The 26,645-nt window shown below is 38.3% G+C and overlaps 1 protein-coding gene across 1 annotated transcript; it reads right to left on the reverse strand.

Moving 5' to 3' along the window:
- Positions 1-384: 384 nt before the first annotated feature.
- On the reverse strand, positions 385-25,266 carry LOC6645376 (knirps-related protein). Its single transcript, XM_023177428.2, has 4 exons — positions 25,206-25,266; positions 23,055-23,115; positions 5,757-5,834; positions 385-2,449 (listed from the first exon to the last, which is right to left on the reverse strand). Exons 2-4 carry the CDS (start codon positions 23,079-23,081, stop codon positions 479-481), a joined length of 2,076 nt encoding a protein of 691 aa, XP_023033196.1. The 5' UTR covers positions 23,082-23,115; positions 25,206-25,266; the 3' UTR covers positions 385-478.
- Between the last annotated feature and the right edge of the window lie 1,379 nt (positions 25,267-26,645).

Here is a 26,645-nt window from a genome sequence, read left to right on the forward strand (position 1 = left end):
AGTGGGGAGGGAAACAGAGAAAGAGAGAGACAGTCTAACAATTTACATTTTAATTTTATAGCAAAACACACACACAAAAAACTGAAAGATCGATGCCATTTTGTAGGTGATAAGTGGATCGGCATCGGTAATCAGCAGGTGTAGGCCTATCTATGAATGGATCTATATATCTGTGAGACTGTGAGTGTGCGTGTGCGACTGTGTTGTGTTTTAGCCATGCTATTGCCATGAAATTTTCATAATATTTCGTCCTATTAGATTATACAGAAATTTTATTCAAAGTTCACAGATTGGGACGGATGGAAAAAGACATACCTATATAAACGTTTCTATATTAAAGGTCTGGCAACACACACACACAGCGAGAAAGAGAGAGAGAAAGAGGGAGAGAGGGATTAAAAGAAAGAGCGAAAGTGAGAGAGAACAAAAATTTTAACGTTGCCAGACTTATTTGAATTCGCCTAAATTGCATAACGCTTCATATTTTGGTTGTTAAATCCAAAGCATCTAATCTCAAACGTTTGCCGTTCTCCTCCTTGGTACCATCAACTAGATCATCTAGCTTACGTTTGATAGAATCGCTGGCTTCCTCCTTATTATTATCACCTGGATTGCTACTATTATTATTGTTATTACTGTTGCTGTTGTTATTGTTGCTATTGATGCTGTTGTTGTTGTTGTTATTATTCGATTGCTCAATGTTAACTTTATCGATATCCTTGGCATCTGAAAGTTCTTCTTTAACCGATAGCTCCTTTTCTTTGTCCTCACCCTCGTCCTGATGATGCTGCAGTTCTTCCACATCATCGTCGTCGTCATGGTCATCGACATCATCGTCTCTTGCATGTGGTGTTAGCTTATGCTCGGCTCCTCCTCCTTCCTCCTCCATCTCCTCCTCATCGTCCTCGTGCTTTTCATGATTGGTGGAGCAACTACTTGCTGCACTACTTCTGCAGCTAGCTGAGGTTTTCATACTCAGATCGATGGGATTATCTTGGTGATCTTCTTCGTCGTCATCCTGCGGTTGATTGTGCGGCTGCTGCTGCTGCTGCTGTTGAAGAACTGCTGGTGGATGTGGTGAGTGTGGTGGAGTCATGGAAACTACCAAATCTTCTTCATCATCATCTTCAGAGTCTTCAATGGCGGCATCTTTGTTGGCCAGACCATTCATTTCATTGTCCTCCAAGTCCTCTCTACTCCTGATTCGCTCACGGCTGCCACTTTCCGAATTCGGTGTGACCAAAGCGGATATGGAATAGTCCTGTTTGGGCAACTTAGTTGAGGCCGCTGAAGTATGAGAGTGATGTGTAGCGAGTGTGGGCTGTGTAGCATGGATGGTTGGATGAGAAGGAGGAGGAGGAGGAGGGCTCTGCTGCTGCGACTTTAGAACTGCATCCAAATAGAAGCGTTTGGTAAGCTCATCCGAGGGGTTTTTACTACCATTGGGCAGGAGATGAATGTGATTATTGTTGAGATTGGATCTCTGGGCCGCATTGCTGGAGTTGAAGAGATGCTGGACAGCAGCTGCTGCTGCGACGGCGGCCTGCTGCTGCTGCTGCTGTTGCTCGGGCGTTGCCGCTGTGGGCAGGAGACCCTGATGCGAATGCGTATAGAGGGCGGGATGATAGCCGGAGAAGAGTAGATGGGAAGGCGGCAGAAATGGAGGCGGCGGTGCCATCATGGTCGGCAACGAGGCGAGTCCGGGGAACGGCAATCCCGGCAGGAAAGGCGGCAAATCCTTGCGTAAATGCGGAGCCGGACTGGCTCGGGTTGACACAATTTCGGCGGACGATGACGATGAACTAGAAACGGTTTTGGCACCGTTTCCGTTTCCATTACCACTACCACCCAAATGCAGGAGTGGATTAACCCGACTAACACTAACCTCCACCGACGAGTCGGAATTATGGGAGTCGGGTGAGCTAACAGATGGCGAAGCCACCACAACAGGATGTTTCAAAGAGCCACCACCACTAACCACGCCGCCATATTCGCCACTAGCCACCGCACTTTCCAGACCCAGCATCATCAGCTCCTCTTTACTACGTCCAGGCGGACCGGCTCCATAGAGGCCAGCATAGCCACCCGGAACATGTCCCAGCATTCCCAAGGCCGCTGCAGCTGCTGCTGGCGGTGGAACCTTCAAGCCATTGACTGAGCCACCACTTCCGCCGCCAGCACCACCCAATCCACCGCCGCCAGCCGCCTGCTGATGAGCCTGCATGGCGGCCACCGCCTGTTGCTGCTGCTCCTGCAGCAGACAGTGAATCTTGAACCAATTGGAGCGACGGCCATAACGCGATCCACTTTTCGACATGCCCACCATTAGGCACTTCTTCAGACGACATGCCTTGCAGGCTGTGCGATTCTTCTTATTGATAATGCATTCGCCATTATTCTTGCAATCCGATATTGAGGACAGATTATTGTACGAGCGACCAAAGAAGGACTGTAAAAGACACAGAAAAAGAGAAAAAGGGAAAGACGAAAAGTGAATTTCGGGCAATAAATTTAAATAATTAAATTAAAACGGCAAATGAAACTTTAAAAAATTTGATATCAATTTATAGTCATCCAAAAGTAATTAATTAACTTCAAGCTAAGCCAATATGTAATTTGATATATATTGCCAATATTGATTATCGAAGATCGAGAATTTCAATTATAAAAACTGTTTATAATAAATTTATTTTACTTGGCACATTGTACACCGTATCGTATACTTGATTTTTCTAAGGTTTCAGAGATATACAAAATGAGATATCGATATACATACATCAAATTTTTTATATTCTACTAATTTAGGTTTTCCACTGTTTTTCCAACGTTAAGGATTGCCTTTCTTGTCCTCTTTTATGCTATAAAGGGCGCCAGATATTAATGGGATAATGAATGAATATTTCTTATGGCTCAAGTGTTTTCCAAAAAGCGATTTGATGCACTTATTTTTGTTTTTCATAGACTAGAAAAACCTTTTTCCAGCTATACTTATGTATATGATGTCATTGAAAAACGGTTAAAGACCAACAATAATATCTCATTAAATTTGATTTTTGTTTGGCCTTTTTTTTTGATGATTCATCGACAGTAAGTTACGGATTGCTGCCGGTTCCCAGCGAGAGGACCGTCAAAAAGATATAATATATACAACAAAACAACGAACATGAACAAAAACCTAAACCTACACCTACAACAACTTGAGTCAACGCGTCCGCGTCCGCATCGGCGCCCGCTCTTGCGTCTATCCCTTCTATACACACATATATACACCATTAACCGTTCGCTGGGGCCACAATCAATTGCAACAAAACAAACAATTTAATTCAATGCGGAGGAGAGCCATGAAAAAGGCACCACAAGAAGACAGGAAAGCTAGAAGCAGCGGGTGAAGAAGAAGACGATGATGAAGAAAACACTACAACAACATGTTGCTGCTGCTGCTGCTGCTGCTGCCGCTGCTGCTGTTGTGCATGCGACTGATGCTGCGCATGTTGCAAAGGTTAGGGGCTGTGTGCAACACTTATGCCAAGTTGAAGTTGCCAATGTTTGACTCCGCAGACACTGACAGAAAAACTTTTGCATAGCAAATGGAGCCAAAGGAAGTACCCTTAAGTGTTTTTAGGCTCAATGTTTGAATTTTGTTGATAACTTCAATCTTTTTAATAGTTTCTATTCTGAAAGATTTTACATGTACCAAAGTGAGGTTTGACCGAGTAAAGGTAAATATGATTTCCCTTAGAATATACATAAGAATTCGGCATGATATCAGCAATAAATAAGAGATTGCTTTTTGTGGACTCATTTTTATTTGCAACAATGTTTCTTTGTATTCCCGAAAAGATGTCCCTCTACAGTTGCTGTTCATTTAAGGCAGTTGGATAGACTTATGCCTTGCATTTGTGAAACTTTGGTAAAAAATTCTTACTAGGAAATGTCAAAGCAATATCTGAAAAAGTTTCTATATCGGCTATAAGGCTGGTGGTGGCGTGACATTCAAAAGTTTTGTTTTTGAAAATATCATAGTTAATTAACTTTTAACAAATAAAGTATTAATTTCCATTCATTCTTTCTTATTAATTTTTTTAGTTTTCCCATTCTTGCATTGGTAGGTGGGAAGCTTTAACCTGGCTTAAATTTATTTGTTATATGGCTAGTTAGTTTTTCGTGAATTATAGACCGATGTGTAAAGAGGTTTCTAATTTTTTTTTGGCTTATTAATTTTTGTCAGTGTATTAAATTGCCAAACGCTTCACTGCCCCTGCCCTCAAGAGTCTAGAGCTCAGACTTTGCAATCAACTGACAAAGTGACGGACTCTGTGTCGTTGTCGTTGTCTTCGTTGTTGTTGTTGTTGTTGTTGCTGTTGCTATAGTCATCGTCGTAGTCGTAGGTGGAGCTTTAAACAAAAAATTGAACAGAAACAATGCGAAAATCCACTTTTAAGGTTAATTGGGCATCAAGATTACTGGGTCGGAAATGGAAACGGAGGATTTGTTTTTTTGTTGCTGCGTTTTCAGTTTCGTTTGAAAGAGCAGCAGCAGCAGCAACAACATTGGCAACAGCGGCAGCAATCGAACAGACGGTCGAACTATTTACAAGCAATTTTGTGCACCAAGGCAGCGCCTCTCAGCAGATTCACTTTTGTTTGTTTGTCTTTGTTTTTTGCCTCTTTTTTTGTTTGGTACCCTCTGCACTTCTGTGGGCGTTAAATTAGCCAACCGATCGACCCACACATACAAACATAAACACACACATATATGTATGTATAAACACACTCACACACACACACAGACAAATCAAATAATGTTGACCCACAAATTGTACGTTGTAGTTGACCTTTTCTCCTTGGCGTGGCATGGCGTGGGCAAGCCATTATCATCACCATCATCATCATCGTCGTCATCGTCATCATGATGATCATTCTACCATCCCACCATTAAAGGAATATTTTTTTGCTTTTCCTATTTAAATCAATTTAGTTGTGGGTCGCTTTGTTTAACTTTGACCTTAGCCTGAAGGCATTCCATTTGTTATGGCCTAACCTCCTCTTCAATTCTCTACTCTTCGTTGTCATAATGAACTCAACTCAACATTCCAGTTTCAGTTCGCTAAAAGAATTGGCCTCATAAGTTTTTGGAAGCGCTTTTTTCTTGTGGTTGAGGATCACGAAAACGATTTATCGATATTGATATTTAACAATGAATTAATTTTTCTTGTTGGTTAGTAGACGAATACATATATATACATATCTATGGAGACAGAGAGAGAGAGGGGGGAAATAAAATGCACTGCAAACATTTGAAACTAAGCAAATTAATTTGAGAAGGTACACCTGGTACGATCTTTTAATATAACATGAATAAATCAATTTCTATTAATATGAAAATAAGTTAAATATATAGAAAAAGAATGAAGATTTACAACTTGAACAAATATGGAACATATCTGAAATTTCGCTTAACTAAAGAACACCCTAACTCAAACAAAATACTAATTTTGACAAATTTGACAAAACCTTGGATCAGATCTTCCTACGAAGTAATATACACAAAGGCTAAAATGGATTTCATAAATGGTTCATTGGTTCATTTTCCTCAAATAATCATCAAAAGCTTCAATTCTTTGATAGTCAATTAAGAGCAAATATCGTTTGATTGATAGATTAAATAGATATAACATCTTATTAATATGTAAGATCATTTTGCCGTTTAAATTTTATTGTGAAAATTATAAAAACTATTCAAAGAATTTGACTTACCTTACAGCCCTCGCATGTGAATGCCCCAAAATGAAATCCAGCTGCTGGTTCGCCACAGACCTTACACGTCTGATTCATCTGTAGAAAGAGAGGAAAGACAAGGAATACATGAAAAATGAGATGAAGAATGGAAAAGAAACAACAAAAAAAAGCACAAATTCTCTTATGAAGAATCTGGTGCTGACCATCTCTTTTTGGGGCCCAAAACTCTTAGCTCTCTGTTGAACTATAAAAACTAAAGCAATAAATTCATAAAATTTCAATTAAAAGCAACAGCAAATCATGACACGAGCATCTTCTCTCTCCAAGAGCCAAGAGCACTCCTCTGCCCGCCCTTTGCCCCCCATTGCACATTGATGGCAATGGCAATAGCAATAGCAATGGCTGCCGCCAGCAAAATTCACACGCATTAAAAATTAAAATGCAAACATAGTTTGTCATATCGCAGAATTGGTATCAACAGCAATTGCAATAGCAACAAATAAAAGAAAACGCAAAGAATCAAACGACGACAAATGGGAAATGGGAAACCAGCCCACGAGACTCACTCACACAGACCGCTTTGGCCTCCCCACCATCTGCCTCCCCCGGCCACCCTTGGTCTTCGGTCGTCGCCTTTTCCAATATAATAAAATATGAAGATGGAATCAAATGAAAAATTGCCCCAGAGCACACACAACATACAACAGGCCAAAAGCAGATCCAACCATGCCACCACCAGGCCAAGACAAGCAAGCAACATTTGCATTTATATGGCCAAGACACCTCTTTCCTCTATCCTCTATTCACTTCCCACTACCCACACCCGACCCGCTGCACCGCTCAATCTGAGCGCAGCCGCCACCATGTTGCCGCAACTTGTTGCCAAAGGAATATTTGTTTATTTATTGCGAGCGAAATGTTTATCAACAAATTGCCATCAATTGTTTGTGTTGTTTGTTTGTTATTGCTCTGCTTGGGGAATGTTTTATTTCTGATTTGTTGTTGTTCCTACTACTGCAGCTTCTCTCCCCTATTGCGTCTGCCCCTATCTGGGAGCTGGAGCTGCAGTTGGAGCCATAGTTGAACCTGGAAAATTGGATCAAATCTTATTCTTGTATGGCAACACGCACGCACACTAAACTCTCAAACTGACCTGTTGTTGGTCAAGGAAACGAAATGATTTTTGAATACCCTTCCAGCCCTTTAGACAGTGCATTTCCTATTAGACTTCACCTGTTTTTACTCTCCTCAATGTTTGTATAATCTATTTAAGTTTTTTGCTATTTCATTCGCCTTCTTTTTATTCTTAGGCTTTTAATTTTTGTGTGCATTTGCAAAGAACATGTCTCATTTTTTCTATATGCTTCTCCTTAATCACGCAATCAATTAATATAGGCGTCTTCGATATATCTCCGGCCTGCGTGCAATAAATTATTATGATAGACTGCCCTAGTTTTAAGCTCTATTGGACTATTGTTTTGAATAGTTAACTTGGCTTCTCATGGTGTTAAATAAGGTACTATGTATACATGTATTATACCTATTATTATAAAATCAGACTACGTACATATACATATGTAAAACCATCAATCAGTTGTCGAAAGAAGAGCCCAAAGAAGTGCCAACTCTCGGCTAGAATTGTGGATTTATTCTTTTTATATGACAAATTGGTGTCTTTATATGTTAATATCAGTTACAAGTTTAGTCCTAGTAGGCAATATATTAAATTATAAAAAATTGATAATTCATTTTAATAAAATAAAGATCGTTCTTATAATATAGAGACATCACTTCCTATTCTGTTTGATTCTAGCTTCGAATTATATATTATATTTAATTTCTAGGAAAATTTTATTTCCCGAAAAAAAAAAACAGTAAATTAAACTATATGCATATTTTTTTGAGATCATTCAATTGAGCAGGTTTTGGGCTACATATGTCATTAATTTTTGTGACCTATTTTATTGCAATCTTTAGAATAAACAGGCGAAACAGGCAGGTCAAATGAGAACTAGTCTTAATAGTTTTTACATGCTTTCGGATAGGTCATAGGTCTCTTAGCTAAGTCATATTTAACAAAGTGATTGCAATTCTGATCGATTTTGGAGTATAAAGTGTATTGGCATTTAGCTTTCAATTTGGATTGGTTTGAGTTTTAAAAAAGTTGGTGGATATGGCATTCCATTCATTGGGTTAAATATCCTTTTACCTTGCACCTGCTTTCTATCTCCATTATGGCTTTGTGCTTTGCTGCTGCAGCATTTAGTACTCATATTTTTTATGGCTAACAATTGCAATTGCAACAACACCCCTGGCCCGGTCAATTCTGGGCAATCATTTTTGCTGCAGTCGATGAGTCGAGCAGTCGGTTGCAAAACAATTTGGCATTGGCAGTTTACAAAGTAGTAGAGAAAGCAATTGCGAAACACATTCACTTCTTTCATCTCTGTCTCCTACTACTTTAGTATATATATGTATGTATGTATATATATGATGGTATTGTAAGTATATATATTGGCAATTGGTTTGGCTTCGTTCGAGTTGTTCTTCTTCGCCTTCTCGACGACGACATGCTAATCTGATTTCGTGTTATGTGTTGAGAGTTTTTCAAGTCTCTAGGGAAATAAATTTTCTACGTTTAGGTTTCATAAAGCGTCGTCAGCTAGCTTGTTGTTGGTGTTGTTGTTGTTGTTGCCGTTGTTGTGGATTAATCGACAAATAAAAATCACATAAAATAAATTAAAAATTATGAGTTTCAAGTTTCAACAACTTTTTGTTGTTCGTTTGTGGAATTGGCAGCAGATTTAGTTTGATTTTAAATCAGAGACAACTTAAAGAGAAGGCAAAATACGAATGGCATGACAGGAAAAGGAGGTATCGGGGGGGCCGGACGCGAGGTGTACGGCTACGGTTTTTTGAGAAGGCGGTCTAGAGGGAGGGGGGAAGCACGTTGCGCCGTGAAATTTATGCAGACAATGTGCAATATTAAAAAGCAATAAACATTTATTTTACAACAGACAAGCGACACATTCCACACAGTCAGCCAGTGTGCCAGACAGAGATGGCAAACGAAGGAGAAGAGGGAACCCGTGTGTGTGTGGGGGGGTGGGGTAGGCAGGGTGGAGAAGAAGATGATTCTAGCTTGAATCTTATAGATTTTTGAGGGGGATAAGATGGGGTTTACCTGATTAACGCTGATACACACACACGTTGGCTTCACCTCCCATCCTCTTACCCCACCGCAGCACACTTCATCCTCCCTCGTGCTTATTACCGCTTTTGCAAATGTTTGACTTGGAATGATTTGTGAGTTCATTTGGGCCACTTCTCTTACTCGTTTCCTCTTGTTTCAACTTGAGGGCTGTTTGAAATGTTCTTTAATGTATTGGTCAAGTGATTTGACCATATTAAAGAGTTTCTAATCAATTGACCCTCGCTTCTGTTGCTGCTAAATACTCGTTTTGTATTGCATAATTTGTTATTTGTTTATTTTTTTGTCTCAAAATATTTCAATCTTCACAATTAGCTTGGGCTATTAAGTGAAAGTGTTATAAATTAGATACGAGGGCAACAATGCAACTTTAATTTAATCTGCATAATAAGTTGAATTTGTTGTTGTTGTCAATGTTGTTTGGTTAAGTTGTTGTACCATCTATCTTCTTCCTCTTTGTTTGTTGTCGTTGTTGTTGTTGTTGCGGTTTTTTTTCTCTTTTTGTTTTTAACAAGTTGTCCAATTTGTTGTGTTATTTCTGCGAATATTGATTAATTTTTGTAGACCAATTTATTTTAATTAGTTGCTATATTTTTTCCCCTAAATCCAAATCGACAAGCCAACAACAACAACAAAAACAAAAAGTTCCCCCCCAAAAAGTAAAGAAAAAAAAAAAAATAAACTAAGAAAAAACCTTCCCCCGTCATCATCTGCAAAATAAATTTTTGATGTTTTGTTGATTTTTGCTTGGTTTTTTTTTGTGATTTGTGTCGTGTTGCTGGATTTTTCGAGGTGATTAATTATGGCAAAATATGTCGGGTGTGTGTGTGTGTGTGTGTGTGTGTGTGTGTGTTAACCTTAAAAATAGCAAGTAGAATTTGTTTTCATACCGCGATGATGCAATGAAACGGAATTATTAAATTTCAGTTTATACACACACACACACAATACACAAAGACAGAAAATTAAAGGCACGTTTACTCCAGTTTCTTCTTGGCCATCATCTCATTTTAATCCGCCGTCACCAACCCTCACCGCTCTCCTCCATCATTGTCTCTGCCGCTAAACTAAGTGCCATTAAGTTTTCATTGTTGTTGCAAAAATTATGATAATTGCCTGACCTTGGCAACATGTACTAAGACTAATTCAAATGGAGCTGCATGAATTTAATTTTTGCACATCCGAGTCTCTAAGTTTTTTGTTGTTTTTGTTTTCGCTTGCCCTGTATCTATGTTGTTGTTGGTTTTCTGGCTTCATTTCTGTCTGGTTTGCATTCAATTATACAAAACTGAAACTAAAACTGAAAATTAACAAAAGCAACAAAAAAAAAATATATATATATATGTATATACAAAATGTTCAAGCGCAAAAACATAATTTAATTAAAATGAAATCATGCACACAAAGCAATTGCCTCGCTTTGTTCATTGTGCGCAAACAAATTGTTCTAGTTTTTGTTGTTGTTATTTGAAATTTTTCGTTTTTTTTTTTTCCACCTTGCCAACAATTTTATAAGTGTATTCATGACTGACTTGTCGACACTGAAGACGGTCGTTTTGAATCGGAATCGGTTGTTGATGTTGGTGTTGCTTTACCTTGCCTTGCCTTGTGCGCCAGAGCTCAACTCGCTCGTTAGCAGTGATGAGTAGATAACAGAAATCTGCCACAAAACGTGACATCTACAGCAATATTTCAATAAAATTTCAATAAATTGTTGTCCTGGACTGAATTGAACAAGTTTACTCTAACAAAAGGATCAATTGCCAGTGTAACGGGTGAGCAAATCAGTGGGAAAAATTAGAACTTTTCCATCACTTGCTTAGCAGCTTTATGACTTTGGTGATTCTATTCACAATTTCAGTGACTTTTGCTCACATCTTGTTCTCAATTAGTTCGATCAGCAGCAGCTGCACAGAAAAACAAAATAGAAATAGAAGTAGAGAGAAGCACTAAATCTAAGAAAAAAAAAATAATCCCCAATTGTAGTGAACCCGCTCCTTCAATCAGCGATGAGTCATGAATTTTTGTAATGTAATGCAAACTCGTTTCTCTCCAGAGAGTTGATCTTGAGACTTAAGAGACTCTACGGCTCATAGCTAAAATATTGTCAAAATTGTTAGATCGCATGTTTCGTCTGCTTTCTTTTTGCCGCATTACAAATACTTGAGGCATTTGTAAGTCAGCTGCGCGACTGAGGCAGAGAGGACGCTCCCTCCTTTGCTTAGTCATTGGACTCGAGCAATTTGTCAAAACCAAACGGCGAAGAAATAAAACAGCAAAAATGAGATGAGAGGAGAATTTTTACACATTTTCCACACTGACCCCCTCGAGGGAGTGATCAATCATGGGAGTGTGTGCGTGTGGAAACGATTGCTTTGTGTTACAGTTTGAGTAGCGAAAAATTTCTCAGTTCTTCATTTCAATTTTTTTATTTTGTGGCAGATTGTGTTTTCCTAATTGCGTATGGGTTGACAAATGATGTTGGATTGTCTCAATGAAAATGCCCTTGTTTGTTTTTCTCTCTCCACTCCCCCCCACCCCTCTTTCCATACATCACTCTTAGCAATGCTAAAAAAAATAAAGGAAAACATTTCGTTCAGCTTTCATGTGGGCTTGGCTCAGGCCACCAATCCATCATCATTTAATTTCTCAGGTTTGTCGCTTAAGTCTTTCGTTTTTCGATTTGTTTTCAGCTAATTGTTGGCCGCTGTCTTAGAGACTATAATTATGAACTTACAAAGTTTTAGTATTCAGTTTTAGTTTTAAGTTTCGCTGTTGTTGTTGTTGGCAATTTTTTTATTTTTTGTTTAGTTTTGAAGCATCATCAGATGTCGCTTTGTGGCTCTGTAGCTGCAGCTTGAAAAGCTCTTCAAGCTGTCAAGCAGGAAATGTTTAGATTTATAATGTGCCTTCCCAGTCGCAGTCGCAGTCGTTGGCGTCGCCGTCGTCGTCGGCGTCGTTGACGTTGTCGTCTCCGTCTCCGTCTTTGTCATTATAATTAATTTGTAACTATTTTTATGAGCTCATGTGAAATTTAAATGCATTTGTCTACTCTCTCTCTCTCTCTCTCTCTCTGTCGCTCTCTCTGTCTTTCTCTTAACCAAACGACATCGTCCCAAACTGTGTCTTTGGTTTTCCTTGGAGCTACATTCAGCACTTGGACGACAAGTGTTTGTGCAATTTCCGTTTAAAATTTTAAACCATCCGCCAAAACGAAATATCATACTGCAAATCGAACGGAAAACGTCAAAGACTAACCCAGAGTTAGAGCCAGTTCCTAATTTTCATTAGAACTACGAAGTAGGTCTTACTAACATTGTTTTGCATAAATTTGAAAGATTGCTGCATGCTGATGCGTGTTCATATATATTTTCAGTTGCTTAAAATACCCTTTCCATGTGGGCGGTATTGGTCATCCCAAAAGATTCCCATTCAAAATTCGACCTCTCTTAAACTCCAAAAATTATTGAATGACATTGAAAAAAAAATGTTAATTTATAAATTTCTTTCATATCCCATCATATGCAGTTTTGGGCATGAGAGTATTTCCAATTCGTATTGATCAATTTTGCAATTTATCTACTTGTGCGCGCCTCTCTTCGACGTTGATTCAATTGTTTCTTGTTATGCAAATGCGTGCAAAATGTGCGAGGTTTGCTTGCCTGCTCAATGTTTTTGTTGCTGCCATTTCCTATGTGGCAGCTAGCTAGAGAGCTTGGTGCAATGTTTGTGCTGTATGCCTCTCGTCTGCAAGTTGGACTTGTTGCCGTTTTGGTTTGGCTGTCAGCCACACGTTCACCGATTGCTGTGGCATTTGTTACAATTTTAAATGTTAGCTTAGGCCAAAACGTAGACAAACTTGTGCCAATTGTTGCATTACAAGTGTTTGACTTGACATTTCGGCGTGTGCGACGAGAGTTGGGGCCGTGCCGAGCTGCAATGAGCGAAGCGGAGCGTCTCGCATCGAATTGGCCGAGAAACTAAAGAAAATGTCTGCATGTGAAAAACATTTAGAAACCCGCAGGTGAAATGAGCTTCGAAATTAATCACAGACAAAAAGGCCACCACAGAAAAATGTATAAATAAAACTTGGCTTAACAAATTAGTAAGCGTCTGCGTCAAGATTGCAATTTGCGAAAAGGCAAAAAAAAAAAAACCAACACTAAGAGGAAAAAACTGAAAATTGAAAATGTTTGCCATGAATTGGCATAAAATTTGTTGCTGCCACTGCTGCTGCCGCCGCTGTTGTCGTCTGTTGATTCAATGAGCATTTAACTGCACTAGATGCCAATGACTTGACACATGCGAATCAAAAGAAATAAAATCACAGAAGGAGGGGGGAAAAAAACTAGCGACAGACGACAGACAAATAGAGAATGCATCGAGATGAATGGAATAGTATGGGGATGCATGGTCGGTTGGCATGGATGGTTGGTGGGCAGGGAGCAGACTTATCCAGCTGCTGCAACTTGGCGCAGCATGGGGGCCTTTTTTTTATTTTTATTATTATTTCTCTTTGGCTGCCTTCATGCTTTGAGTGAGGATGTGACATGGGACATTTGAGTGATTGTGAAGTGACTTTGGTCAGGGGCCATCTAATTGTTTTCGACTACTGTGAATTTTCTGAAAAAGCCTTCGGGCTTAAATGTGCCATAAACTTGTCTGTGTGGGAAATTCATTGAGAAATTGCCTTCCTATGCAAATTTTGTATAAATAACTGTACGTTTTTGTGAACTAGAACTAAATATCAAAATTTAGTAAAACTTTTTGGACGTTTCACAATTAAAAGCTCTTCAAGGATTTTGAAACACGTGCATTTTTGTTAGTTGTTTTTTTTATGGCATTGCCCAAAATACCCATGTGTGACTTGTAAATTGCGCTAATAATAAACGATTGGACCATGAATGGCGACTTTTGCGAAATAACATCTAAAAATAACATATCAATTGCTCCCCCTCCCACCCCTTCATCCATCATCAAAAGCGTCTGTGTGTTGTCTGATTTACAGCTTTATGCTTGAGTGAACAGAGTTTTGCCTAAAAATTGACAAATTCATTTTGGATCGAGATCATTTATGTACCTAACTGGTATTTGGAATAGATCAAGTTTTAGGCCAAAAAAAAATACGCTTAAAAAACTCAAAATCTATCGTTATATTTTGTTATATTGGCGAAAAAAAGGGCTTGCTTTTATTGAACTAAGTAAAGAACTAATTTAGTTGATTCTGCAAAGCCAGGCCCGACGAGAGGGGGGTGGTAGCTTACTACCACCGGGCCCTGATATCTTCTCGACGGCCCTGTGCAAGGCTCATAAATTTATAGGTATTATTGATGGAATACCAGAATCAAAGTTCTAAACAATTTTATGTATATTTAAATTTCATATTTTATTTATTAAAATTTTTGTAAACAACATAATTTTATATTTTCAAATTTTTTGTACCTTAATAAATCAAAAGACTTAGACAACGAACTTGCTTCTTCTACTAAATCTAAGGATTTTGTTGACGAAATGTACAAAATCTTTATTAGAATTTATTGATACCCATTTATAATATAGTTATTCTAATGCATAGAACAAAAAGATTTCGACTATGAAAATGATATGAAATGGATATAGAAAATAATAGAAAAGTATCCAATCAGTCAATTGAAATCAAGCAAAAATTACTAACTCAGCTATGTCGAAACAATATTTCAATAATTTTCTCGGTCATTTAAATACTTGTAAATAGTTACTATTAATTAACAATCCAAGATCAGAAGCCTTGTTTCTCTTTCTCCTCGTGGGTTATCTGTCATTCACTTAAAAATTTGACATACTTCTATCACATTTTTGGCATCCGGCAAACTAGTTTTGTCTTCTCATCGTTTCATAAATCAACTTGGGGAAAAAACCTTAAAAATCTTTAAGCTGAAAACGTTTTGTGGTGGTGAAATGGTTCCCATAGAGCACTTTACTAGCCTAACCCCAAAAAAAAAAAGAAAAAAAAACAGGAAACCACACAAATTGCTCGTTTCGCAAAAACTGAACAAAAAACAGAAAGAAAAAGAAAAGCAACAAGAAGTACATGCATTTTCAGATGCACTGCTCTTATTTAATTGACTTTTGACTCCCCCGATGAAACAGCAGCAGCGACAACAACAACAGCAACAACAACCAAACAACCCAAAATGCTTGCCCAGAGATAACAACAAGCCAACAAAACAAATAAATCGAAAATAAGAAGCAAACGAAGACTAAACCCCAAAAAACAAAAAAAAAACCTAACAACATATAAACAAACAAAAGTAGTAAAATACGAAAAAGAAGAAGACAAAGAAAGAAAGAAACTTACAAAAAAAAAAAAAAAAACAATCGAGAGGAATCGGAATGAAGAGGTGGGGCGGGGTAACAACAACTTTGCCTCTGCAAGTGCAAATAAAAGAGACGCGGGACACATTTACTTATCGCGCCTCTTACAACAGCAACAACAACAACAAGAAACGGTGGCAACTCTGCCCAACTTTGCAACACATGCAAAACTCTAACAAAACTGCCTTCTGTGAGCCTGTGGACAACTGTACACTGAGAGAAAAGCCACACAAAATTGATAAGCAATTAAAATTGGATAAAAGAATTCAAGACACATTCAAATTGATTTCAAGGCCATTTTGTATGTGGCAAGAAAATTCTCTCAGTGTTGCATTTGACCAACTTCTTAGCTATGCTTCTTGCTTTGCCTTGCCTTTTGCCTTCACCAATTCGCCTTTTTGCCTGCTTCTAATGATCCAATTCCCACGAGCCGCGACGCCGATGACACTGCCTGTTGCTGTGGCAGAAGGCAAAGGAGCAGAGCCAGAGCAGCTGGAGACAACCACGACGACGACGACGACGACGACGACAACGATGACAGCGACGACGACGACGACGACGACGATGAGGCAAAAAGTAGAAGGTGGAGGCTGGCTGGTTGGCTGCCTGTTTAAACAACTTTCAAAGTTAATAGTCTGCCCGGCGTCGAGACGTTTTCGGCCAAAACCCAACTACCAGCCAGCCAGCCAGCCAGCAGGAGTCTCGACTTGCTCTCGAGTCTCATCCATGAATCATTTTCGCTTTAGCCAGACCGGGCAAAGAAAGCTGCCTGCCACCGCCTAAAACTGACTAAGTCTCATCGACATCGTCATTTCTTCCTCCTGCTGCTCCACCACCTCTTTCTTCTGCATCTTCATTTTGGCCTCTATGGCCTATTACTTCTGCCTGGTTGTATGAGTGTATTTTTTTTTTTTTTTTTTGGTTGGTGGGCTAGTGTAAATGTTTTGCAAGTTGCCTGTTATAATTTTGTTCAACTTTTATGGCCCCCACACAGTCGAAAGGGTGGTCTCTCTCTCTCCCTCTCTCTCTCTCTCTCTCTCTCTCTCTGTGCTGACTGGCCATCCACGGCGTATACGTAATGTGCAATGTATTTGGCTAATTAAAAGTGGAATTTCACTTCATTTTTTTTCTTTTTCTTTTCTGTTTTTTTGTCCAAGACGTGGGAAGAAGTTTATACATATAAACGTATGTGTGTGTCTGTGTGTCTGGGTGTGGGTGTAAGTTGCAGGTGACATTATTAATAAAATCGAATGAAATTTGAGCACAACTATGAAAGAAAAAGCAACAACCACAAAGTTGCCAAACTTTCTTGTATTAAGCAATTATTTGCTGGCCACTTTAATTCAATGATGAAAATGAAATCAAGAAAGGAAGAGTAAAAATTTAAAGAGAAACAATTCATTTCGCTTTCCATATTGGCTAGCTAATTGTGTGAGAATAGATTTCACTTTCTATAGAGTTGTTTAATTAAAATTGAATTAAATACGTTTTTTTTTTTTGTGTTTCTTTTTCATTTTCTGGTTTCTGTTGTTTTTATTTGCTTCTGTCATGGCGTGGGAAGAGTCAAGCAAAGACATCGAAGAGTAGGTATGATTATGGACCATTCATTGTGTTAGAGACCCCCAAGACCAATCTCTAGTCAATGCCAATACTCATCTATGTTCCCTCTAATCCTACCTTCTTCTTCCTCCTCCTTCTCCTCCTCCTCGACTCGACGGTGCAAAAAATAAAATGAAAATAACAATAACGTAAAAAAAACAAGCAGCAGCAGTAGGAAAAAAAAATAATAAATAAATAAATACTCGTTATTAGTAGCAGCTCACAGTAAGCTTTAAAAATAAATAGCTAATATAACAATGGAAGCGCTCACAAATTGCTCGATCTCGATGCCTTCGCCTCTAATGTAAGCGGACATGCGGGCATGCAATGATCTTTTGATATACTTATATATGTGCATACATCTACACTATATACATATATTTATACATATATAGTATAGTTGGATGTACATACATATACAATAGTATATGCAATTTATATAAATTTAATTCAATTTTGCGGCTTTAGCTTTACTTAAATCGTGAACATCGTGATGCCGCCTGGTGAAACAATTTGGCAGCTCATTATGCGGCTGGTCTGCCTCAATAATAACCATAGTAGGTACTTTATACCGCTCCACACCTCACTCCACTGGCATTCCACTCTGCGCTCAATAACCTTGACCTTAAGGAAAATCAAAAGTAAGTATTATTAAACCGTCAAATTATAACAATTTTTGCCTGCTTGTCTGCTGTTTGTTTCTTTTCGTATCGTATCGTATCGTTTTGTTTGTTACGCTTCTTTGAGAAAAGGGCTACCCCCAAAAACTTGGCGCCGCCGCCGCCGTCGTAGTCAGAGACTCTCAGCGTAATAAAGTGGCGGGGCAACCAGTTGGAACACTTTTTTCTTACATTTTGCTGGTGGCAACGTGTTGAACTTGAAATCGAAAGCAGAAAAGGCGAATACGCTGGGGGTCGGTGTTGATAATGGCTACAACAAAAGAAAAGGTCGAAAAGGAAATGCTCTATCTGCAAGTAGAACGATTATCTTATAAGCCATTATTAGATTGCCAATAGACTTGTATTGTAAATTATAGAGTATATCCAAATGGTTTTCACACTTCTGAATACTTTCTGCTGCAGATGCCAATCTTAAAGCCACGCGCTAATTTGAAAATAATGCGCTCAATCATTTTCACATTTTGTGTCTGTTTCCCTCTCTCTCTTTCTCTCGCTCTCTCGTTCTTGTGTGTGTGTGTTTACCACCCACTCTCACTCTTCACCTTCGTCGGGTTGGGGGAATTTTCATGATCAAAAAGGCCAACAACAAAATTTGTAGCCTCCCTCTCTTTGACGGCGGCTCCGGCTGCTGTTATTGTTGATTGTCTGTATAATTACATAATATTGCATAATTTTGCAAGTACCTCTTCGTCAACAATTTGGGATTTATGCTCTGTTAGCTACACTCAAGTAGACAAAGCTTCGTATATTAAGCAAATAGAGATGAAACTACCTAGCCAAAAAAACAAAAACAAAACAAAAATGAAGATTGTGTAAATTGCTTACATATTTGAACATGAAGTAAACAAATTAACAGCAAAGATTCACTTTAACGTATAAAATATTCTAATCTCTATAATGGCATATCAAGTTGTAAGAAAAGTTTAAGAAATATTCGACAACTTATCCGCATATAATTGGTTTTTAGAGTGCAATTTTTGGTATGTTCTATATTTTTAAAAGATTCTTAACTCTCACGAGTACATCTCTAATGGGGGGTTTCCGATAAAGACCTATGGAGAAAAAAAAAACAACAAAATTCGTACAATTGCTGCCTCATTATGATTGCTTTGCTGACCGACTCCGACTTAAAGTCCAAGTCCGAGACTTTGGCGTGTGTTTTGTGGTCTTCTTCGTTACTCCGTTTTCCTTTTCATTTTGCAGCATGTTTGTTTTTGGATTGTATTGTCTATCTGTGTGTGTGTGTGTGTGTGTGTGTGTGTACTTGGCGGTTCGACCCAACGTTCTTCGTATGAGTGCACAATGTAGTACTTAAATAATAGAAGTTTAATAGCGTTTTGTTTTCGGCGGCGTCGGCGGCAGCAGCGGCCGCATTTGCAAGTCGTTAGTTAGTTGGTTGGTTTTTCTTGTTGCTGTTGAACTACTAATGCATTCAGCTGTAGGATTTTTGTCAAGGTTAACCAGTTTGGCGGATATAATGAAGCATATACACACATATATATATATATATATCTATCTACATAGATGTGTGGCTAGCATCGCATCGCATTGGATCGCATCGCATCGCATCTATTTGTTATTTTTTTTTTTTTTTCGTTTCGTTTGTTATTGAGGGAGAGGAAGTTTAGTATGTAATTGTTGTAGTTTGAGTTGAGTTTCGTTCAAGTTCGTTGGCCAAAAAGTCATTTGGTAATCTGCAGATAGAACTTTGGTCAATTGGCCTGCAGACACAGAATAAGTAGAAGTTGAAGAAGAAGAAGTGAACGAATATTTTAACAGATCTTCTCTTTGCTAATTTCGCTCATTAATCATTGCCAAGCCAGTCAGGCTAGTCATTCAGTCAGTCCAAATAGAGAGAGAGAGAGAGAGAGAAGGAGAGAGAGAGAGAAAGAGGGATAGAAAGAGATTTACACATGTTCAACCCACAAAACAAAACTAAAAATGTGAAATAATAGAAGGAGTTATCCTCTGCGCAAACAAATGAAGTTGTCTCTCTATATACTCTCACAGACTTGGCCAAAGTAAAGTCATCAAGCGGCAGCTTCATCTCCATCCCCATCTCCATCTTCACAAGCTCCAGCTTCAGAGGATTGATCATTGATCTTTTGGCACTGCTTGCATTGCTAGCTAGTTTCCTCGCTTGCTCACGAATTATAAATAGTGCAAATGCGTGCAGTGCATCATCATCATTAGTTTTCGGCAATTGACTTGTCTTGGCGGCTACAGATGCCCTACAACTTGTCTGGAGCCGGCGTTTTGCTATTTGCTATCTTGGTGTATCTTTTTTTGCGCTTTGCTAAATTGTTTCAATTTGTTTTGTGGCCAAGATAATTACATGGCACAGCAACAACAACAACAACATAGCCCATGGATAAAGTTGTAAAAAAAGTACAGCATTATTAGGCATAAACATTTCCTCATAACTTTTAATAAACATTTACAAAAACATGTGATGACATATCGAAGATTTTAACAAATTTTTAAATTGAAAAATAAATAGACTTAATATTCTCACACATGTATGTCTATGTATGTGTGTGTGTGTGTGTGACTTAAAGGGTATTTCTTCTGCCATCATTCACATAGACAATTTGAATTCACTAGTCAAGTTCGTGTCCTAAGTCTTTCGTTACCAGTCGTCGAGAGGCATTTTCTAATTGCAAGTTAATTTCTTGTTGCGAACATAAATTTAACATTCTAATTGAGTTATCAACCGCAACATGTGCACACACAACCCAAGACAAAATAAAAAAAAAAAACCCCAACCCCCCCAACCAACCGACCGACCAACCAAAATCTGCAAGCATACACAAGTTGGAGCATAAACTGGGAGATGGAGTTGAAGATGGAGTAGCAGTTGTTGTAGTTGTTGTTGTAGATGTTTGGGGCCACAGACAACTTTTACGGCATCTCACAGCGTTGTCGTTCCTCCCAGCTTCCAGCTCCCAAGCTCCCAGCTCCAACTCTAGCGTCAGTCTCATCCTCGTTTGGCTACCCAAACTGGCTACGCATGTGAAAAATTGCCCAGTTCTCTCTTCATTTCCATCTCCGCCTCCGCCTCCTCTTTCTCTGCTGCACCAACAGAAAGTGGAGACCACAAAAAAAAAAAAAAAAAAAAACAAAAATTGTTAAACCCAAAAGCAAAACCAAAAACCTCTACCACCATGTATAAGTGCAGTAATTACATTTAGTGTGTGTGTGTGTGTGTGCTTGGGTGTGTGTGTAAGTTTTTCGGGCTTTTGCTAATTTGCTTGCTGCTTCTGTTCAGTTTTTAGGCATTTATTAACTTTTGTTTAGAGAATTTTTCTCTTCGCTTTGCTTTTTGTTGTTGTTGTTGTTGTTGTTGTTGTTGCTGTTGCCGGGGCAACGTGCAAATATGCATGAGAAGAGAGGCTCGTAATTAATTTACTTTGTGTGTTGTGTTTCACTCTTGGCAGCAAGCAAACTGTACAAAGCCAAAAGAAACAAAAATCCATTACGCAAATGTTTATGACCAAAATGGTCAGCGGCAGCAGCAGCCAATGCAAATAGAAAGAGATTTGCCCAGATGCGTGCGAGCAAAGTGCATTTGACTGTAAGCAGCCACTGGTCAGTGTCTTCAGTCAGTGGTCTCCATCGGCATCGCCATCGCCATCCACATCCTCCTTAGCTTCCAAGTCAAACGAACGTCTTGGACTCCAAGTCAAAACTCTAGCTCCAAGTCAAGTGTCTTTCGGGGAGGTGGAGATGTCTCGCACAACAACATTGTAATGCGTTTTTTGTGCTCCGTCCATATGGCGAAACGAAATTAAGTTTCTTGTCTCAGCAGAGGGCAGGGCGTGAATGCAGTCGAACCACAAAAATAAATACTAATAATAGGCGCAATACGTTAATCAATCATTTTTTATGATAAATCAGTTTGTTTTTTTGTTGTTTTCAATCGTTTTGCTTTTCTAAGACGATGTAATCGATAACATTTCGATAAGCTTAGCCGAAATATTTGATTGGAAATCGTTTTAAATTCCAAAAATTCCTCTTTTGCATTCATAAATTTGTATTCAATTCATTTATTTATTAGCCGCTAAAGCTACCAACTTGCCGATCTCTTTCTCTCTCTCTCTCTCTCTCTCTTTCTGTTCTACACCTCTTCCTTCCTCACCACTTTTCTTCGTCTCCCTCAAACTGGCCAACTCTCTAGCAAAGTGGCCCAAATTTGACTCTGTTGTTGTTGCCTTCATTTTGATCAAACATTTAGTTTATCGTCTCACATTTCAACTAATTAACACTACTTGGAGCTTTGGGTGTCCGCCTCTTTCGGCCGAAAGATGACAACAAAAAAAAAACCATACTCTCACACACACCAGAGATAGAAGTATGTGTGAGTGTGTGTGCTGGGTTAGCGACTTTGTCCCACTGATGATGATCGACTAAACGAAAAAAATCAGCTTAAAACCATAAAAAACGCACTTAAATAAAATTTAATATTCAAATATTGACATTTAGTGCCATGTTAGCAGGCAACTTACGTGTTTTTATTTTTATTTTTCAGCTGCTCCTCCTCTATGACTAGATATTTGTTTAAATATTCAAATAGAAAAGACAGCGCAGCGACTGCGACGGCGACAGCGACAGCGACGTTGACGTTAAGTCGCGGCAACGCAGTTCTTGGCATTTTGAAACGCTTAATAATATTAACTAATTGATCTGCATTAATTTCAAAAAGTTCGACACAAAAAGCGGACAGAAGCTGCCGACACAACTGCCAGGCCCCACTGCTGATCATAACCCCAACAACAACAACAACAACCAATAAACGCAGGTGAAGTCGACAAAAAATACTCTACGATGATTATGATTTTTTTTTTTTTTTGTTTCTCCTACTAAAATTATGACATCATTTAAATATTTTCGCCGTTGTTTGTTTCATTTGTATGTGTAAACTGGTTTAGGCTACTCTTTTTCCAATATTATTATTATTATTATTATTTTATTGTTGTCTGTTGTTGTTGTCGTTGATGTTGTTGTTGTTGTTGTTGGCAGGTAATTATGCATACTCTGAGAAAACCTCATAATTCATAAATTTCTGCGCCCAAAAAAACAAAAAAAAATTGAACAAAATGCGGAAGCTAAGCCAAATCGACGCTTCAAAATTTTTACCGATTTCTTTCGGTTGTCTTCTCTCTTCTTATCAATTGCCGCTAGAGATTTCATTTTTGATTTAGATTTGGAGATTTTGTTTTTTTTTTTTTTGTTTTTGATTTTTAAGTCCATCGTCATAAAGTTTTTTATCGTTGACTTTTTTATGAGTTTGTTCAATTTTTAGCTCGTTAAACATTTACAATAATTTGAATTTGAAGTTATTCAGTTTTTGTTTGTATGTATGTATATGAATTTACATATATGTATATACATACATACATATGTATGTTGGCATTTATAATGTTAAGTTTTTATTTCGATTGTGTGAATTTTCTATTCCTGATTGAAACTTACCGCATATGGATTATCCTGATTCATCATTGTGAAACGTTTTTATTTCTTTAATATTCGCAGGCTGCAAGAGAAAAAGAGAAAAAGAGAAAATTGTAGAAAATTTAAATGTTGAAATCGATGTGGGATGGAAACGGAGAGACAAATGAAGAATACATTTACATACATTTTCCAGACATGATTTAATAACGATTTGAGTTAGTTAATTGTTTGCTAAATGGCTAAATGGCTGATCTCAATTCGATAATTTGTGTACACCTACAAATATGCTAACCCTGAAATGCCATTTCGAAATACATCTATTAAGCACAATCGATAACCATACAAGGGTAAAATCTTGAATCGATGAGTTGGCTGGCTGACTGGCTGGCTAGCATATTCGATGTAAGATAAGAACTCGTTTAGATCAATTTGACCTTTACTTGGGAGATGCTTTGCAGTCATAATATGTAGTATTACCAACAACAACAGCAATAATAGTTAATATTCATATTCATATTTATTACAAAGCGAACACAACGTGCTTGGGCTACTGCTGCACCTACCAGGAGAAGAAGAAGAAGAAGAAGAAGCGAAGCCACAAGTGCAAAAACTCACTGTGACTCACATTAAGGCCACGACCCGTCCTGGGCAACCTGAAACAAGGTTCTTTCTCTGACCCCCCCACCTTCGAGTTCTTATAATGCATGTTAACTGACAACAGGTGTTTGCTTTGCCACATTTGCATTTTATATTTAGCTTATTTTCTATTCCTTGCCGTTGCCGTTGCCGTTGCCATTGCCGCTGACATTGCTGTTAACGCTTTTGTACTAAATACTTTCACACTTTATCTCTATTCTCCTTGGAGCACATGTTAGAAGGCTTTTGGGCAGGAGGAGGCCAAGCAAGCCAAGCAAGACGATTGTTGTTTTCCGGTATTGTGGCCCCTTAAGGATGTGTTTCTTTCTGTCTGTTTTCTACTTCTTTTTTTTCAAGTTTTCCGCAGCACACGACGTTGGACGACCTTGACGTGTTAATTTCTCGAGATGGTCAAAACGAAAGACTTAGGCAACAAACTTGATGGGCAACTTAAGCAACAGGGACAAATGGGAATAGAGCTAGTGATGTTTGAGTGGGGAGAATGGTGGTGGGGCGGGAGCTAACTGGAATAAGTGCACACACACACACACACAAACACACACTTGCCCCTCATTGTGACAAGGCACTTGTACATATACTTGAGCAAACAAATTGTCAATATTTGCCACACATGCAAAAACTTACTTAAACAAGGCAATCTAAGCTTAAGAAAACAAAAAATCAACTACACAACCTAAAACGCAGGTAAGTATATCGATTTGGTTCACATTAAACAAATTATACTCTAACTAAAAGTTGACAATTACACACATTTTGGGGCAAACGATGAAAACTTTGCAAATTTTACAATCTTTGGCTTTTGAAATTTGCTTTAATAACAAGTCGATGGCTAATTAAAAAGAAAATCAATTGAATGATAACTAAAGTGGACAATCAATATTGAAATAGTTTTCGATTGATTTATGGCAGTTTCCAATTGGGTTTTGAAGAGTCTATTAGTAGATGACTTTATTTTCTCTCAGTGCATTTGGCGTGTCATAAATTGAAAAACAACTAAAACAAAAAATGAGAAGTAAAAAATTGGCATAACTCGAAATATCGAAATTTCTAGCAAATAAAGCTCTTTACACGCTATTTACATTATAAAGCAAATATGTGTGTTTTTGGTCGTTAGTTCGCTCTAGTCCGACTTATTCCCTGCTATATAGACAAACATACATACATACATATGCACATATGTATCCACCTGCTGCTGCTTCTCTTCTCTGACTCTCCTCTGCCCTTTAACTGGCTTACATTGATTCTGTTATATAGTCGTAAAGTTTATTTGCCCTGCCCTTGTCGTTAGCCATGATGTTGTTGTTGTTGTTGTTGTTGCTGATGTTGGTGCTGTTGCTTATATTTTATTGCCATACTAAAAACAGTGCACTGGAAACAAAACTTTCTCACATGTCTTATTAAAAATCAATGAAACTCACAAGTATCTTCTTTTTGTGTGTGTGTGTGCTTTTTTTTTTGTTTTTCCAATTTTTGGCTATTTTTTGTTTTAGCAATTTGTACTTTTTTTAAACTTACCGTTAAAACAAAACGATTAAAATGTTGTCCCAATATAATATATATTACTTATGATGATTATATTCTTCCGTTTATTTATATTTATTTTTGTTTTTTGGTGTCTGTTATTGTAGTTGCAAAATTGAAATGTGCAAAAGTTTTTGTTGTTTTTTTTTTCTTCGTTTTTGTTGTTGTTGCGTTTACAGAAAATCATTTAAGATTTGCTCTATAGTGAACTCTCGACTATTTATTTGTTTCACCTTGCGCCAATAAAACGTCACTTGAAACGGCGTTTTCGACACTTGACTCTTAGAACCTCTTTTTCTCCATGTGTCTGTCTGTGTGTGTATGTGTGTGTGTATTGTGTAGTAGTGTAAGTGTGTATATAGCACATGTATGCAATGTTTACTTGACAGTTTTTTGTTGGTTTTTGTTTTCTTGTTGTTTCTTTTTTTTCAAAATTTAACTACTAACTTATATAGAACATGTTCTCTCTCTTTCTCATCCTATAGGCCACACCTCTAAATGAGAATGGGTCTTGGGAAAGGGGATTTGGTATATTGTTTGCACTAATTTCCCGTTTTTTTGCTGATGGACACTTGAGTTGTTGAGTTGATTATGTATTTTTTTGTTTTATTTTTGGGTCGATCACGGTAAATTGAATTAAATTGTGAAGCGAAAGACGACGCACTCTATCGCATGTATATATGTATATAAGATCAGTAAAATAATAATTAAAAAAAAAAAAAAATACGGCAGCAGCATTAGCGACGGAACGTCAACGTTCCAGCGGCAACGTGCGATCGAGCGTGCGAGCAAGAAGCGCGAGCTATCACTGAAAGACTGATGTTAAACAGTTCTGCAAAATGCTCAGACCTCAAGATGCTTTGCAATATCATCATACGGGCGGGCAGCAGCAGCAGCAACAACAACGCACACGGGCAATAATACGACGAGGAGACATCGCTCGGTCGGTAGCTTCGTCGGCTACCGAGACAGCAACAACGTGAAGAGATGATACTACTATAAACAAAATCTACAAACTGGTTGGAAAAAACAAAAACAAAAGACTGCGAAAAAGACACAAACCTAGGCTTAGCACTCCGACATAGAGGTTGACGACGATTCTCTCTAACGGTTGATACCGAACAACGCGAACGAATAACGAACCAGACGACGGATGCATTGCACACACACACACACACAATGAGTGAGAGAAAGAGAGAGAGGGTGAAAAAGAGGGAGATAGTGTGATCGAGAGAGGGAGAACTGTGTTCGAGTGATATTTTGTAGGTAGTTTTCTTAGGGAATTTGAGTGATGTTAAGTTAACAGTGCCAAAGGCATATGAGTGAAGTAGTGCCTCACTCCATTTTGATTCCGATGCGCTCTCAGCTCTCTCGGTTCGGTGACTGCGACATTTGATTGGCTCGATTAACACAATCGGAGCACCGTTATAAACC

This window comes from Drosophila willistoni (assembly GCF_018902025.1).
Source record: "Drosophila willistoni isolate 14030-0811.24 chromosome XR unlocalized genomic scaffold, UCI_dwil_1.1 Seg143, whole genome shotgun sequence".
Classification (NCBI taxonomy): Eukaryota; Metazoa; Arthropoda; class Insecta; order Diptera; family Drosophilidae; genus Drosophila; species Drosophila willistoni.

Excerpts from the sequence above, each read along its gene's own strand:
- LOC6645376 (XM_023177428.2), bottom strand. The coding sequence starts at position 23,081 with ATGATGAATCAGGATAATCCATATGCG. Across the intron at positions 5,835-23,054 it reads ATCAGGATAATCCATATGCG|ATGAATCAGACGTGTAAGGT; the intron begins GTAAGTTTCAAT and ends CTCTTTCTACAG. Across the intron at positions 2,450-5,756 it reads TCACATGCGAGGGCTGTAAG|TCCTTCTTTGGTCGCTCGTA; the intron begins GTAAGTCAAATT and ends TGTCTTTTACAG.